This window comes from Drosophila grimshawi, unplaced genomic scaffold, assembly GCF_018153295.1.
Source record: "Drosophila grimshawi isolate 15287-2541.00 unplaced genomic scaffold, ASM1815329v1 contig_311, whole genome shotgun sequence".
NCBI lineage: Eukaryota > Metazoa > Arthropoda > Insecta > Diptera > Drosophilidae > Drosophila > Drosophila grimshawi.
The window spans coordinates 24408106-24426914 of record NW_025063098.1 but is presented as its reverse complement, the minus strand read 5'-3'; the positions used below and the strand labels follow the sequence as shown (position 1 = coordinate 24426914).

General features: G+C 38.3%; 1 protein-coding gene across 1 annotated transcript; it reads left to right on the top strand.

The window, feature by feature from the left end:
* The first annotated feature begins 1069 nt into the window (after nucleotides 1-1069).
* Nucleotides 1070-2878, top strand: LOC6568155. Its single transcript, XM_001994563.2, has 2 exons — nucleotides 1070-1131; nucleotides 1597-2878. The coding sequence occupies exons 1-2, from the start codon at nucleotides 1070-1072 to the stop codon at nucleotides 2828-2830; spliced, it is 1296 nt and encodes a 431-aa protein (XP_001994599.1). The 3' UTR covers nucleotides 2831-2878.
* The last annotated feature ends 15931 nt before the right edge of the window (nucleotides 2879-18809 follow it).

Sequence of the window (18809 nt, the reverse complement as noted above, 5' to 3'; positions counted from 1 at the left end):
CGTGCGAATGCTAGGATCGTTGTTGGGTTCAGGTCTTCTATATCTTTATAATTCAAGGCATGCAACCCTAGGATGCTACATCTTTTTCTAGCTAGTGCGACACATTCTGCTAGGATTGTGGATATGCATTAGCTTTATTGTTATACAAAATGGTTTATTTAGTGTTGTTGTGGCTTGATGATTCTTCCCATTTCTAGTTAAATTTATAAATGAACTCTCTTTTGGCTCAAGACGCATCCTTCATTACATTCTAGTTCATTGCAGTTGCTCATCTGCAATTCCATCACTGACCTTTCTCATTCTTCTTCTTTTATTGCCAATCCCCCATTGTTGTCAAGGTCTTTGGTCTGAGTCTGAGTCTGGTTGCTGTTGCTTGGGGTTTATTCACTTTTATGGCATCCGAGATGCATTCGCAGAGCATGGCAGATGAGCAAATCGAAATGTAAGACTCAACCAAACACACACACAGATGAGAAAAAAGATATAAAGAAAAAAAAAACGTTACTTTGCAAATGAAATTGAAAACGTTACGCATGCGTTTTCAATGGCTTTTCATAGGGAATTGCTCAAGTTTAATTTTGCTTCTTCTTGTTTTTAAAGTTGTCTGACAAAGCTATCGAATGACACAAAGCACAGAGAGATACAAAAAAAAAAAAAAAAATAAAAATGTGATGCACAGCGGATACGCGAGATGACTTGAACTGAACATGGTTCGAAGGAAAATGGAAAATTGCATTCACCAAAGTGCAGCTGCTGGAAACGTGAGGTGAAACAGCTGCCTCGCCCCCCGCTAACTTCTGCTTCTCAACAACAAAAAAAAAAGGAAATATGATCTGTGAGTTGTTTTTTGTTGTTGCGTTTTTGTAGCTTTAACTGTTTATTTTTTTTTTACCGCCTCGCGAGCCAATAAAAGTAGGAGACAACGCAGCGGCGTTTGTCAGAAGTTGGCCAGAGTTGAAGGCAGACAAACGCGCCAGGATAAAAAGGAAGCACAGGATACGGGAACGGTGGCATCAGGCAACGGCAGGATAAACGCATTGAAATGAAAGCACACATATTAATTGCCATTATGTGGATCGTTTGGGCCAGGCTGGCATACGACAAAGTAGCAGCAGCGAACAGCGGTGAAAGGTATGTTCAAAATTGCGCTTAAAATGGGAATGCCGAAGATTCTATACCCTTGCAGACTAGAATTATGTTAATAGTTGATTTGAATGAGTTTTGAGTTTGAAAAACTTTTTCGTTTACAAAATATCCAAGAACAATCTCAACAAAATTGCCAAAAATTCCATTTCCATGTACGAAAACAATACGAAAATCATTTTGTGAGAAACAGTAAAAGAAATCAATTTTTGGTAAATTTATATCGAAATGGAAATATGTAATTCGAGAAAAAATATTATGATACAGAAAATTAGGTAAAGTTTAAAGGTAAAAATATATACATTTTATATTGATATAAATTATTAGCTTCTTCAATGCCTTACGCATCTCATGAGACTTTTATAATAGCCCATTGCAGTTGTTTATTTATGTGCCGATTTTATTTACGTTTAACCAATAAATATTCGTTCTTAACGCTTTCCTTTTGACCAGGGTGCACATACGTCTGCACATGCCGGAAGTTGTGCGTCAGCATACGCATTTCCAGAAGGTCTACAAACAGTTGCCAATTGCAGTGGCAGCCCCAATACACCACCCAATACATTCACAAGCCCCCCATTCACAATTAATGCCCGTGGGCAAGCCGCATGTATCGCTGCTCGGCTATACGACAACGGCAAGTGGCAGCGGTGGCATGTCACCCAGCCTGATGCAGCTAATGTCCACAGCTGCCACGCCCATGCCCATGCCTATGCCAATGCCAATGGGGCCCAACTATGGACCCGCACTGTTCGACAGCTACAATCAGCCCATGGAGACCGGATTAAGGGAGACGATGAGTACAGTGAAGACTGGTGGCAGTGCCACCAGCAGCAGTTATCTTGGCACAGCGCCTGGAAGCAGCAGCTACAAGCAACAACAGTTGTTGCAACAGCTCTTTACGCCCAACTTGATGGCAGCGATAACAGCGGCCCAGAAGCAACGCGAGGAACTGGTGGAGGAGGAGCAGCTGGACAACGAAACTGAACCACAACCGGAAACCGAACTGGAGCACAATGAGCTGCTCAATGGCAACTTTTTGGCCGCACTACAGCGTGAATATTTCTCAAAATTTGGACGCAAACGGAAGAAGGTAAAGTTTGCGAGCAACACTCGAACCATCAAAAAAAGACCGCAAAAGCAGTTGAAATATGTGCAGCAAACGGAGCAACAATTTGATGAGTATCAGGATGAGCCCGACACTGAATATGAGCCGACCGACGAGGTGGAGGACGAGCCCTACGAAGAGCGGTCAAATTTTTGGGGGGATCAACCTGATCGACAGAATGATGCACGGGGTTACGACAGTGCGGTGGCCTTTAGTGGACAGAACAATGCGTTGAGTGTGGATGAGTTTATCAAGAATGAGGTACATGGCAATAGTTATGCACCATTTTATGGCAACAACGGCAACACGATGTACGATGATGATTATGATGGCACTGGCACCAGCAGTTCCTGGCAGGGATCTCCCACAATCAATTCCTATCCGCGACCCACAAAAGCGACGTCAACTCGATTGCGAACACGTCAACGGCGACCCGGTACGTCTATGGGTACCGGTTCCGGTTCGGGTACTGGTTCCGGTTTCGGTAGCACTACAAAGCCAGGAAAATTGCGTTACATCAAGTTGACAACGCGCAAGAAGCGAAAAAATCACATCAGAGCAAAAAGATATCGCGCATAAGTTTTAAGATTTGTTGAAACCTAAGCAGTTTTCTAGTTATTAGCCTTTATTTTGTGAGTCACTTTTTAGAGCAGTATTTAAATTTGAATAATATGTTTTAAGGTTTTCTACTACAGATCTAATATACATTTTAAAATTGTTTATTTAATGGCCAAAGTTGAAAGAATTGTTCATTTGTTGCTAACTTCCTGCTAGAATTTTTTTTTTTTTTTTTGTAAATAAAAAACTAACAATTTATTTTGGCAGTGTTTTTTTTTGTTGATATGATTGGAAAATGGTAAAAATGAATATTTCTGTTTAAGTTAAGCTTAACTAACATTGACAGAATTCGCATTTAATGAAGATAAAACTTAAGCTTACCCCGCCTTTAGGAACTATCTCATAGACGGATTAGTTGTGATAAACCGATTCAATTGTCGTATTATGGCCATTCAGAAGGACTTACCTGCAAATAGATAAAAGATATAAGCAAAAGTTAGTCAAGTAAAAAAGGTTATGTCAGAGACAGACAGTGAAAGCACTTAAATAACGATAGTAATTACAAAAAAAAAAACAAACAAACAACAATTTCATGATGCCTTTTTCATCTAGTGTCCATAGACTGTTAGGCCAGGCCAGCCCCAAAATTGCTCATCCAAAACAAATAGCATATTCTATTAGCACACAAAGGCAAAACAATAAACGGAAAACCTCCCCGCAAAGAAGACCCCCCATTTCCGCAGATATACAAAGGAAACCCGACGAATCCCCAATTTTCTTGGGAAATAAAGTATACGATTAAATGTGCAAAGTGATAGAGGGAGACAGAGAAGGGGAGTAAAGACGAGAGAGAGAGAGAGAGAGAGAGCGAGCAAATAATAAGTACAAATGCTAATAAAATTCAATTAAAGGCCACAAAATTACAATAAAAGTGGCTGGCAAACTAACTCTCGAAGGGTCTCTGTTCCTGTTTCCTGGTCAGGTTCAGGTTCTGAATGCCCTAGCAATGTGGATGTGGATGTGGATGTGGGTGTGTGTGTCCATTGAGGGCGGGTGTCACATGAAAAGTCAAAATTAACGACTCATTTGGGCAAATTGAAGACATAAACTACAAAGCCGAATGCCAGACGAGGGCCACCACCACCACAAGCAAGACTCGAATCAGAACCAAGGGCCCAGGGCCCAGGACCCAGAACCAAGGGCCAAGAACCGAGAACCAAGAACCCCAGCCCAAAACTCTGTGCGCTTACGTCACTTCCACTGTACACAGCAGCCAAAATATAAATTACGCAAAAATTCCAAGTGAGTGACGAGCAGCAGAGAACAACTGGGCAAGCGGGAGGATTGGGGGCGTCCCTGTAGCGGTTGGCAGTGTGGATGGAAGTAGGAGGCGGGTTGGAGTTGAGCTGGCGCTTATATTTATGTCCTCGGGCTCATCCTTTATTTTCGTTTTTGGCAATAATTTTATTTCATTTTGCTTTGGTCATAAAAAAAATGTGACACACAAAACACTGCGAGAAAAATTCACTTCCCTCTTACCGCCCCCCTCCCCACACCCTCCACGCCTCCCTCCCGCTAACTTGCCTTGTCTCTTGTGCGAAACATTTGCCGCATACTTTCGGGCGAAATTAAAAGCATGAAAGATTTTCATTTGTATAAATGTGTGAGAGGAGTGTGGGGGGAAGAGGGGAAGCGGGGAAGCGTGGCATATGGCAAGGCGACACATAAAGTGTTGATGTGTCAACCATATGACATTTATTGTTTAGGGGAAGAATATTTGCGCTGTGCTCCAAATGCAGACGTTTATTATGACCGCCAGATGGCGTCAACGTGCCGCAATAGCAGTCAACAAGTGGCAGTTCCAAGTGTACAGAGGAAAGAGAATCAGCGACGCAAAGAGATACCGAGAATAAAAGCGGCTGCGGAGGTCAGGGGTAAGTGGGTGGCTTGTTTGTGGTGCCACAGCAAATGCTGCTGACCCCGTTTCATCTCTGTGCCGCATATTTTTTGATTTACAACGGAAATGAGAATTTTCTAAATAAATATAATAGACATTCACACTCATAATAATCTATGGCTATTTTATATATATATATATATATATCAGTAATGATAAGTAATAAAATTAAATAATGATTATGAAAATGTATGCAACTTAATAAATGATGAGCTATTCAATTTCGTGTTGTGGAAAGTTGTTAAAATTTTCAGAGGCAGAGGCAAACCGAATTGAATTTCGGTTCAGTTTCAATGCAGAATTAGAAAAATCAGAATTTGTACAGATTTTCAATTAGATGGCAGCACTGTTGAATTAAAAACTTACGCACTTCAACAGACAAGTTGGCAGCACCGTCTCAGCCCACAAAATGCATATTCAGTCACATATTTCATATATTACACAATCTACACAGATGCGCTGCGATGTACATAAAAGGAAACATTTTCAATAAAAGATATCACATTGATACATACAGAAATGTGCTGTTGAAGTGACGCATTTATCGCATGAGGATGTTCAACACAATTTGCCATTGTTTAATGAAAGTGACATAAAATGTGAAGCATTACGGACGGATGAGCGATGACACGAACCCATCAATGGACACTGAAAACCCATTTCGGGTTTTTATCACCAACAACTTTATCAGCGCCATAAAAGTGTGAATAACAGTATATATATAAATATATATATAAATTAATAGATATTGTATATAGGCTCGTACATACATACATATATATATATTTAATTTCATGTTTACGAATCACAAAATTAATTTTCCAGTTCAGCTGGTGGCTCCTTCCATTGGGAACAATAAATGAAATGAATAAATAAATATAATATTATCACTGCAATTTCAGCTCAACGCAAATCATTTGTCATTTAATGGAATGGGGCGTGGAGAGGGGGGCCGAAATAGAATCTACAACATCCCTGTCTCATTTTGGTATAAATGACTACAAAATGCCAGCGACTGCTGTTGCTGCTGTTGCTGATGGCATAAAAATGCAACGACAAACAATTCATTAATTTAATTAATTTGTGGCAATTAAATGGCTGCTGCTCGGGCGGTTGTTATAAGAGGGAGAATAGTGGCGGCTGGCCACATGGGGCAACTACAGAAGCCGCACAGTCATCATCAACTCAACGCTCCAACGGCCATTACTTATACGCATGCATATATCTTCCCATTCTATCTCTCGACCCATTTTCGACCTGGTCATCATCATCGTGGCGGTTGGGGGACCCTTCAATCCCCTCAGGACATTATGAACAACGCCCCCGCATATTGTTACGTCTGTTGTTGCTGCCCCACTAAAATGGGTTAAGTGTGTTTCATGTCCGTTTCGTAGCACAGATAACGACAAGTAACATCCCATTGTTCAAGGTGTTGAAATGTGGCACTTAGCCAAGGGGCAGATCCAACATAACATTTATTTACCATGTGTATTACAAAAGGGAGGATAGTTCGGCATATGTATTTGTATGTACAATAGAGCAAACAACAAGCGAAAGACCAACAACAAATGACCAACAACACACACACACACTTCAGATACTCTTAATTGCTTGTCATCGTCTCGCTGACAAACAACATAATGATTCAGCTCTTAAAGGTTGCAAACGGGAATGACGAAAAGAAGAAAAAAAAAACATGTTTAAAGAGCGGTTGATAGCACTTTTTGGAGAAATATATGTAATAATTGCTGGTATCATTTTGAAATTGGAAATTTTGATCGCCACTTGAAGTTGTCGTCATGCAGCGAATTCAGATCCACTTTCTTTACAGAATTGATAGAAACTTGAAACTATATTAAGGAATAGGAAAGTATATTAGGGAATATAGAATAATGAGCTTAAGTTAATTATATCAGAGACTGAGAGAATACCCCAGCGAATTAGAGATTGTTATGCAAATATTTATGTAGAACTAAAATAAAGTCGGAAAACTATTATTTTTTTTAGTCTTTTCCATAATTATAATTATAAATTAAATTAAAAGTAAACTTGCATCATTCAACATTACAATTATGAATATTTATTTGTTTAACTGAAAACTCTCATCACTTTTGATGCTGAACATGAACCACAAGTTTACTTAGACTTGCGACTTACTCTTCCACTAACAAAAAGAGCACTTAAAATTCGTTAATATGGAGCAAATTTTAAAACTTTGTAGTTTAGAGTTAAGCATATGCAATTTGGGGAGTGTTCATGGCCCCAAACGATTAGCTGCTCAGCATTTGCATAAAATAAACCCAACCCCCCGGGCAGGTCCACAGTTCAGAATTTAAGTAGACTACGCAACGGCGTCGCTATTCAGTCATCAGCCCAACCGCTGGACAACAACGGAGCAATTTAATTAAAATTAAAAGTACAACTGCAACAATAAGAACAATAACAACAACGACGAGAACGAAAACGAGTAAAAATACTCGCGGGTATTACGAATGTATTACAAAATGCTAATTAAATACGATGGAATTGGGCCAAGCCTCGCAAATGTAAGCCACTAATCACACTCACGCCTCCAAACCCACTCTTCACTTTGGGGCGTGGCTTGGAGGCGAGGACTAAGCAAAGGGTTGTTGTTGCCGCTTTTTTTTATCTTCATTACTTTTTTTTTTTTTTCTTTTTATGAGGCTTCAAGTGCATTGTGTAAAAATTACAAATTCTTTCGTCTATTTGCGGTAATTAAGTGAAATTAATTTTGTGTGTCACAGGCAAACGACAATAATAATGATGATGATGATGATGATGATGACGACGACAATTATCGTAATGCCACAAACGCCACAAAATTGTGTTCAACTCACTCACCCAATGACACACAGTTGCATATAAAGATATTATGTGCATAAAAAATTGCAACACTGTTCTGCAAAAGAAGACTAAATCAACTTTGTTCTTCAAGGCCAATAAAATAAAATTGTGTACTTATAGAATACCAATATCATGAATATCATTATCCAAAAAGGTTACAAAGCTTAAGTAGGTTTACTTTTAAAACAACCTACAATTACAAATGCGAAATAGGAATCTTAAAAGCCAGATACTTTTTTATAAGACTGTCAGGGAAATTCATTTAAAAGATATTTAAAAATTGTTCTGTCTTGTAGTTCTTAAATTGCAAATCTTGGCAGTTTTAATATAATAATTAGATACTTTTATGTACAATGGAAAAAAAATAAAATAATAAATTTAGAAAATATTTTTTAAAAAATCTCTCTATTTTTTAAGACTGTCTACAATCAACTTAAGTGAATTAAAATTATACAAACTAATTGCAGTCATGAATATAAGTTGATTATTACACATCTTATCAGCAATAAATCAAAATTTAATCAAGTTATTGTCATTCTAATATTTATTCAATATTTTGTTGGACAGTGTAAATGAATGCAAAATGAATCTGGAATACATTTTTTGCATTGTTGTGCATGCTTCACACGATTGTCCGAATATCTACTATGGTCGGTAGGAATGGTCTCTGCTATCACTGTTACGCCCAGCTTGATGCAGCGATGCTTGAGTAATTTGCGCAACTTACAATTGGATCTAAATTTTAGTTGACATTTGAAACAATTAAAACGAATGAGTGCATCCAACAATATGACACACACACACACACACACACACACACACACACAAATACAAATTGTGAAAGCTGACGGCCAACTGACGCTGATGAGATTTTGCCCACTCGGATGGATGATGAGGATAGGATGATTGTGAGACGGATGATGATGTTGCTGAAATGCTGCTGGAATGACGACCTACGTCTGGTCTGTTGGTTGGCCCGGAAACCATAATACAAAATGCGTACCATTGGATGATGCAGTACGTCTTTCAGTTTAGTCCCACCGTCCCTCCGTCCGTTTGTCCGCCATCCGTTGCTCGGTTGTCGTCTGCGGTTGTTCGTCATCATTCGTTTTGCTTGGCTCTGGCAGTTTTCTGATTATCCCAACAGCCTGCATTCTACAACAACCAAGGCGTATCCTTGTGTGTGTGTGTGTGTGTGTGTGGATAGGATTCTTTCAGTTCGTCGGATTGGACAGCTGTGATTACAACTTTTCTGTTTATGTTTTGTAATTGTGTGCCATGGGTTTTGTCGTTTTTTGACAGTTATGATGAAGAAAAATGTGGGTGCCACACATGCATCTATATGGTTGCATACGTGTGTGTGTGTCTGTGTGTGTGTGTGTGCATTAGACAGAAGTCAACGCAATGTGGCAAAAATCCATTATTTTACATATACTCAACTTATTGTTGCATATTGCAGGGCAAAGCCCTTTAAATGTGACAATGCGCAGCGCAATTTCCGAAATTGAAATACATCGAGCCACACCCGAGTTGACGACACAGATAAATGAATGTAACCAACTGATTTGTGCTTTAGTTTAGTTATAGGTGGGCAAGTTTGTGAATTTAACTGCATATTATTATTCTACTTATTTATATCTATATGTATTTATACACTTTACAAAACTGCGCTTTTCAGCATACTTTCACAAATTAATGCATACTTTACTAATGCGATTTACAATGTGGCGAGAGGTATTAATAGAATTTATTTCATTAATATTTCAGCACTGGTTGCCTTTTAGACATACAATTTACCATTATTTAAAGTAGAATAATTGCAGAATTGTAAATTCATTTATAGCATAACTAGTCAATTAAAGTTTGAATACACACACAACACGTCGAATGAATTTCAAGAATCCATTTCATATGTAACCTAAACTTGTCAATCTCAGTAGAAAAACAATAATAAAATGTTTCAGAAATTTAAACATTTCAAAGCTGTCATTATCTTTATCGCTGACAAATGCTGGCTGTGCGCTTAAACTCTGAATGCACTGCCAATGCATACCAGAAAACCAGATCCACTTGGTACAATAATAGCCATAATCCATAACCATCTATCCCTATCGATGATGGAGAAAACCTTGAAGTATTATTTAGACAAAATATGCAAAAGTTGACCGAGCTGTGTGTGGACTGTGGGCTGTGGCTGTGGGGCATAAGAAAACTAGTGTAAGACCAAACTGTCACAACAAATAGAAACAAGAAATAAATAACACAAAATGCATTTCATACTCGGATATATTGCATACACTTTGACAATAGGTAGCAAAAGTCTGACTAGCCAGTTCCTCTGTGTTGTCTGTCTGCATCTGTGTCTGTGTTTTGTGTCGGCTCTCAAGTGCCCCCACTGACCATATATCAACAGTAGTACAACACATAAGCCGAGACACACACGTACTTGGTGCCCAGAACACTTGTCCTTGGTGTGGAAAACTTTTGTCATACAGCGAAAGAGAAATTGAAAATATGCAAGCACTGAAAAGTTTTGCTGATAGCACAAAATTGTTGGATACAAGTTACTGTGTGTGTGTGTGTGTGTGTGTCTTGTTCTTGGTATAGTTTATAGAGCAGAGCCTCTCTCTGAGGGGTGGAACTGTGTCAAGTGCAGGCCATAACAATTTTGGTATGCCATTCACAATTGATAGCTTAAAATATTCAAAAAAAAAAAAAAAAAGCCCAGAAAAAGATAAATAGACAAAAATATTGAACAAATAGTTTAAAGTCAGACAGAAACCTTCAAGAACTTTATTTTGTTATTAATAAATATATTTATCTTATCGAAGTATCCTGACTCTGAATTATAATCCCCGACTACTGCTTTTGGTAGAGTCAATTATATTATATATTTTATTAAATAAACTTCACTCAACTAATTTATATTCTATCCTTTTGTTCACCGCCACAAAAGATTACACATATTTTAATAATGAAATAAATTATATTTTTACTCTGATTTGTGCAGAGTTTGATTAATTGCAAAGCTAATTGGCATTTTTCCCACTCTACTTGATTCTCGATTGTTACGTGTCTGCCTTACTAGCTAATAAGCTCATGTCTCCCTAAATAACAGGCACTGATAAACTGTCTGCATTTGACAAACAGGCAGGCAGGCAGGTAGCAAGCTCGCTGCGACATCAGTTGTCAAAAAAAAAAATGAACTTTTCTATGCCACCTTTGCCACTGCCTGACTGTAAAAGTATGCAGCAATGAAACCCGAATGAAGCTCATTTAATTTTTTTTATATACTTTTCAGGATTCATTTTCTTTTTTTTTTTTGTTCGTGAGGTTTATCAACACTTCCGCACGACGGTGCGCACACACAACTTGCAAAATGTGCGCTAAACAACCGGCCCACACACACACACAAACACACACACACAAACACACACACACGCACGCACACACATACACACTCACAGCATGCAGAGACATATGCGCATCCTGCTACTTTGCAGGACATTGTTTGCGCTTTGATAACACACAGACACACACATACTCACACACATAGACACACACACACATATATACATAGAAATGGCCTCGTCATTACCGGCTATGAAAATTGCACATGCCATGGCATTGTGTGTTTGACTGTTGTGGAGTCTAGAAGGGTGGCGCTGTTATCGGGAGGAGACGCTGGAGTTGGCGAGGAATGCCAGTAGCTGGCAACGCTTTGCTGACATTGCATACGCCAGCAGGCAGCCATCCAACTGCCTCTATCGGCTTCTCGTTCTGTCTCTCTCTTTCTCTCTCTCTCTCTCTCTCTCTCTCTGCATCTCTGTCCGTCTCGCCCTCTCTTTCGTTTCAGTCAAAACTATTTTTCGCTTGGCATTTCAAGCATTTTATGGTTTTATTTCGACAAAAATGTTGCCCTTAAACACGCAGATAGTTGCATGCCACGGGCTGGCTTCATTCTGGCTATCACAACAACAACAACAACAACAACTTTTGCTGTAAACCACCCCCGTCCCTCACCACCCTCTCATGCATTGCCACGTGCTTTTAATTACGCATACGCAATGTGCGCCTCTGCCCAGTGACGTGCACACAACGTGCTTGTCCTGTGCTGCCCTCGCTGATGTATCGGCGAGTTGCATATTGTGGAATATGCGTTCTACACAATAAAAAGCCCATCGATAAGCGAACTTGAACTAAATGTTAAAGTTAAGGAATTCCTGAGCAGAATTGCATTTAAATTTGGATTACAAAAGTTAGTTGTAGTTAAAAAAAAACAATTCACAGATTTTTACTAAAACTGAGGCACAAAAGAAATGATTAACTTGGCAATAAATTTAGATTACCAATAAAAGACTGTTGAAACATGTTTAACATAAATAGTTTTAAAATATATTTACTCATTTTAAATTTAGTCTAAGATAAGACTGATTAGAAATGAGAGAACAATGGGATTATTTTTCTATACTCCATAAAACTAAAAGTACTCCAAACACCAGGAAATCTCAGAAGAAAAAAAAATAGATTATTGTAAATGTTATGACAGCTTGCAGTAAATAAATTGAAAGGGCCAACAATTTCGACTGGTTCCACAAATGGAATAGGGTAAAAACAAATGGAACTTGAAATGAAATTAAAAACGTAAATTGCACTTTTTGAAAACGTCGAGTGCAAATAAATAAATAACACTGGAAACCGAGAAGGACAACAGAACAACAGTCGCTGCGCGTTGCCTTGTTTGCTTAGGCCAGGAATAATCGGGATAGAGATAAGCAATGGGGAGGGGGTGAGGTGTAGTAGGAGTAGATGGTTGAAACAGAGCTGCGTCCATTTCAGCCCTTTTGCCGTTGTCTCCAGTTTGCTTTTATGCCTGGCACTGCTTGTCATTAATATTTCACAACCAGGCAGCAGTCGGGCAGTCAGGCAGGCAGTCAGGCAGCGGTTGGGCTGGGGAAAGTCAGTTCACGGTCTAAGCTTAAACAAAACAACAGAGCACCCAACCACCCACCCACAATTAAAATCAGATTAAAGTGGCGCTAATTTATGCGACCGCACGGCGACACCAACAAACAAAATCGCATTTTGTGAGTTCCGTGAAAGCCGTTAAAGAAGAGGCATGCACATGAAAGGGGGGCGGGGTGGGTGTTTCAGAGAGCTAAAAAAAAAAAAAATAAAAAAAAAACAAAAATGCGTAATTGCAAGGGAGAAAATGTCTCCAAGAAAAAGAAGAGTGTCTCAGATACAGGGTCTGCCATAAAGACAAAGGAACTGTGGAAGGAACTAATAGATCCACATCATTTCCCTTCCTCATTTTCACAGTCAACCAGCCAGTCAGTCAAACCAATCTAATCTGAGTTTACCGCTGAGATTGTTGCGGTTTTAGTTTTCTCGCATTGTTGGTTGTTCAAGACAGGACGGCGGGGTGAGAGGCAGACACACTATGAAACTGTCTAAGATGCCTGCCTGGGATTACGAGTGCAAATCCGCCATAGAGGAAAACAACACCAGATTTTGCGCTGACAGTTTTGTTCAGTTGAGGCATGATAATTGCCTTGAGCCCTCCAGCAAACTTTGTCATAAGCTCAACAAATTTTTTGTGGCCAAAGACAAGTGGCAAGCCAACGAAAACAACAACATAAAAAGGACACTGGCAGGCCCAAGCTCAGTCTGCCTGGAGATGTCTATTTCTGATCGAAATATGTTGCATGCAAATCCACACGGAATTTCAAACCAATGCCAATAAAGTTCACAATACTCCCCAAGTAATTGCCAAATGTATGCGTCATGGGTTTAATTTGCTTGAAGAGCATGGGTTGCTGCAGTGGAGCAACAAGGTTGAGTGAGTACTTTTTGGGGGAAAATTTCATAAATTTGCACAACCGAAAACTCAATTTAGTAAGTACCACAATGAAGCACAAATACGCAACTGACAAAACAACATCAGCAAATTAATACAGCAGCTCAGAAACAACAGGAATGAAGCGAGACACGATGTATTGCATTGATATGGGGATAAGGACAAGGTAAGGGTGTGTCTGAGTGGTTCTGATGTAAAAAACTAAGCTAATATGGTGAAAGTGATGAAGATTTGGCACTGTATAACCCAAGCGATACCAACGATAAAGATGAAAAGTATTTAATGGATCAATATTACATTCAGAATTTACAGCAGAGCTAAAAGCAGTGACAATCAGCTTTTGAATAAGCTTTAGTAGCTTTAATTAACGCCAAGCTTAGATTTCCCTCAAGACTATATATAAATATAAAGTCTTAATCAGTGTCCTCAGTTTTTATTTAATCTCTTGTTGAAAAGGTTTTTATTTTAGAGTCCATAATAATCCCTGTCTTCTCCAAAGCTATTTTTAACAGTGTAAATTTAATTTTCCTCTGTGCTGCAATGCCCAAAACGCCAAAAACTCGACTTAGTCACTAAAAGTCGGATTTCAGAGCAACTTAAGTTGTTTTTTTTTTTTGGTTTTGGTTTTGTTTTGGCTGCTCTCTTGCTGGCATTGTCCTTATTGTTGGTACTGTTGTGTATCTGTGCTGGCTGGCTGGTTCAATTCAATTTAATTAAGAGTTTTACAAACAAAATACACACACAGAAAGCACATAAAGATACCAAAAGAGTCGACCAATTTTTAGTTCAAAATAAAAAATTTCATTTTCAGCTTTTGTGGCATTCATCAACAGCAAACCAAAAGTGGTCTGTGTGTCATTTAATCGCTGTCTGCTTCTTCTGCCACATTAGAAATTCACAAATTGATAAATTGATTTACTTGAATTTTTATTGATAAAAATGCTAACAATTGATACTATAATGTTAGGTAATATTTCTGAGTTTTGCCAAAACAATGCTATTTTCAGATAGAAAAGAAATGTTTTGTGTACAAGATAATAGTTGACTATATTTATCGGATAATGCTTCTACAAGTTTTTGTTGACAGCTTGTGATGCTTTGTGATGTTTATTTTATTTACTCCGTTTGTCAGTTGCAATTTATTTCATCTGCATACTGTGCAGCATTTTGCAATTGTCTTTGTGTTTTGTTATTGCTTTAGCCAATCAAAAGTTATAAAAAAGAATGAGGGATATTTTATTGAAATTTCCAGCTTCAGATGGCGAATCAGATGGACTCCGACCAAGAGCAAGTAAATAAAATACGTAATTCGTGGTTACAAGTTGCTCGACGAAAATGCCGGGAGAGACAGATAGAGAGAGAGAGAGAGTCGTATAATAAATTCACAAACAAATCCCAAACAATTATTTACAGTAAATTTATATTGTTTATTAAAAGTAAAACCCAAGTTGCAGGCACAAGCAAAGTACAGCTGAGGCACTCTAGCCAAGAATGAATATGTTCGGCATGCTTGCAAGTGTTGCTTAAGCAACAAAACAAATATAAGACTTCGCAGCCAGCTGCTTGCCGAATAAATATATGTTTACATTTGTATATAGAACCACATATATATATATATATATATATATATAAACCAAACATTGTTTAGTTGCGCCTTGGCAATTTTCTTTTACAAGTCGAATTTCCTTCTGCTTGTTGCTTAAATGATTTTCAAATGCCACACTTCAGAGTTTTTGGCTAGTTGGTAAACCGGATTTAGAATAATTAATTGGCTACAACATTTGCACATTTGTAAAACAATTCCATGTGTGTGCTTGTGCTTGTGGTTTTGCTTCTTTATTTCAATATTTATTGCTTCTTCAGTTGTTCAGATTTAGCAACGTATTATTAAGTGCCATGGGCAATCGGCATCCTCTCCGACTTCGACTTGAACTATTTGAATCACCAACCACCACCCACCACCCACCACCCACACCATCCACTGCAATCAGTGGCTCGGTCTGCCTTCGAGGCAATCGAGAAGTGGCTATCGATAAAGTTTATCACTTCAGTTTATTTATGACGTTGAAGTGGCCTCTTCGATGCGATTTGCAAAAGATTCAATGTGCGCAGGATAAACGTGTTCTGCACGTAGCAAGAGTAGTGTTAATAATAGTTAGTTGTGTTCATTGTATTTATCAATTCTTATTTTAATTGTTATTTGCACATTTGGATTATTTATATTTTTATCATCAACATATAGTTATCGAATCCATTTCGATTTCTAGAACAACTATTTACATCCGATGCATTTGCTATATTTTTCTAAAGAAAGTTGTATTATCAAATGCAATAATATTTTCCGGAATCTAAAAAAGTTTTCGACAAACATTTGTTGCTTGATTATTTGTGATAATTGCAGTTTGGGATGGAAATGGAATTGGTGCCTTTGTCTAACGATTGCTGCTAGTATTTTTGGTCTGTGGTCTGTGGGCAGGCGCAATGCATAAGAAGTTCAAGCACGTCCCACACTGAAAAATATTTTGCAGAATTCAACTCCTAATTCAGATTTGCATTTTCCTAATAGGTTTTTGGCCATCTAAGTAAACTTTATGGATAATTTAATTGGCTATATGTACCAGCAGCAGCAGCAGAAGGTTTTGCCTTGAGAACGGTATGTGGTCCCAGTTGGCACGGGTTTGGCATGGATCTATGGATATATATAGACTTCAGTTGGAGTTGCAGGCTTACGAAGCGCACATTGCGGCAGCAGGCAGTTTAATTGGGTTTTTCGATCCAACTGAACTGGCTATTTTTGGGCAACACCTTTGTTTACCTACTTCGTTGAAAATCGGCTCAGTTTTAGCCACGCTTCGCTTGCGAATACGCAGCATGAGCTGCGTCAATTGAAGTTGCTCGGTTGACGACTTTAAGAGAAATTTACAACAATTTACAAAAGTGCATTAAATCTTCGATTGCTTTAACATTGTTCAGCTTTCGTTTTGTGTCGTGCTATATGCATTTTGGCTTTAGTTGTTTGTTACTTTTTGCCTTTGAACTAAAGTTAGTCATGCATAACAAAAGTTAGTTATGTTTTGTTTTCATATATATTTTTTATTTTATTTTTCTTTTCTTTTATTTTTTGTGTTTCTTTTGGAGTTAGGCGTCTCGACAATCGATGAAAATAGTTTTGAATAGCAAATAAAGCGACAATTGTGAATGGCTGAGCGAACAAAGCTCACAGAAAGAGAGCGAAAAAAGAAATGCACCAAAAAAGCGAAAAAGGGAATGAAAGTAACGCTGCACAAAACAAATATACCTACAAATTCAGTTAGAACCAGACACGGGGGAAATGGAGCCCTAGCAGAGAGGGGAGAGAGGAGAGGGGAGAGCGGTGCCGCGCCAAGCTGACTGACAGTTAAAGCTAGTCCAACAAACGTCCTCCAACGTCCAAAGCACCCCACTCCCTACCCTCCCACTCCACCATTACGTTCTCCCCTTTGCTGCTGCCCAGCTCCATTATTTATGCATCAATGGCTGCTATGACGACATGCGCTAAATTGATACAGTCGCACAGAGTGTGGCAGCATTGTTGCTTCGCATATGGAAGTGGTGCAAGAGACAAGGACATGCCACTCCCACCCTCGCAGCGGCGCCAAGCGTCGACGCGACACATGCAATGGAGACCAGGTAAATAAAAAAAAAAGCAGGCGAAAAAAAATTGAAAATAAAAAAACTCTAGAAAATATTTGCAAAATTGAAAAAATGAAAATGAAATAAAAGAAAAGAAAGAAAGAAAAAAATATATATATCTATATATATATATGTGTGTGTGTGCATAGAGATGTACTTGTTGTATATAAATTGGTGTGTGTAAGGAAGGGTGAGGGGGAGTTGTTCAAAATGGAAATTTGAACGATAAAAACTGCAACTCTGCCGCGCTCTGGTATAGCCACTCCTCCCCCGCCTCCCAGCATGTGCTTTTGTCGTCGTTGGTGCTGTTATACCACGAACAAAACCACAAAACTAAATAGATTTCGGCATTTTATTTTTCATTTTTCTTTTATCCTTTGTATAGTGTCCAACAGAAAAAAAAAGAAGAAAAGAAGAAGCGACCAAGTCGCGTCGAGTCATTGAGCCAATTGAGTAAATTGTTTTATTGAAAGATTTTTTGTCCTCACTTGTGCACCAACCACCCACCAACCACCACCCACCACCAACTACCAACCACCATCTCGCTTCACACTCCGCTGTTGCCTGTTGAAAGCATTCAGAGTAATCGAGTAGTCGTCGTATAAAGTTGTGTTGTCTTTCTCAATTATTTATTATTCGTTTTTTTTTTTATTTTATTCATTTATGCATTTTTGATGAGTTCAAAAGCGTTTTCGGTTTTCATTTCGCTTTAGCTGCATATTAAAAATGTACGAAATTGTTAAGCCGAATTGTTTCTACGCCAATTGTTTATGTACAAGGTTTTACTGCCTGATTTAACTATTCTTTTATATCTACCTGTATTTTTCATCTAAAGGGTTACAGGTTCTTCAACGATCTTAAAAAAAAAAGTATAGCAATACCATGTCACGAACAGCTGATATTTCTAGAAAACAAAGCACTTATATTAAAACTACAACTTCGTAATGCTCTTCGGAAATTTATAATATTTTCACTTGTCAAATCTAATTATGTAATCATCTTGAGGCGAAGGCCTCGTTAAGTTTGGTGTAAATTATACAATATTTATGAGGCAATTAGCACAATAAAAAAAAGGGTATTAATTGCATAAATCATAAATAGATTTCCGTAGTAAACGGATTTTCGACTAATAATACACTAGTTCTGAATACTAACCTCTAGTCGATTTCTACTAGTTTTTAATGTACTGCCACGTCTCCTAAATTTGAATTTTCAACTTTTGTTGAAGCTCAATTTCAGCTTGCAGTACTCCAATTGAATTAGCCTGTTCCGTAGCCCAGACAGCACAGATGTTGAAAAGTGCACCAGTTCTTTCAATTTAGCTAAATTCACTGACTACAGATTAAACCATGGCAACAACAGCTGCGGCGCTGGTTCAGCCAGACAATAATAAGAGCAACACAAATCGGCTAAGCAGCAGAAAAAAAAAAAAAATGAAAAGCCAAAAGACATATTCGAATGCAGCTAATAAAATGCAGACGGCTGGCAAACATAAAATGCTGGCTATTAAAATCGCATCATGCAAAACATCAGATACCCTGTAAATGCAGGCCTAGAGTGCATCAAAGAATATCATATATATATATATAGTATATTTCAGCGAATAAATAGCAAATTTCTCAATTCTAGCTTTCCAACAATGTAGT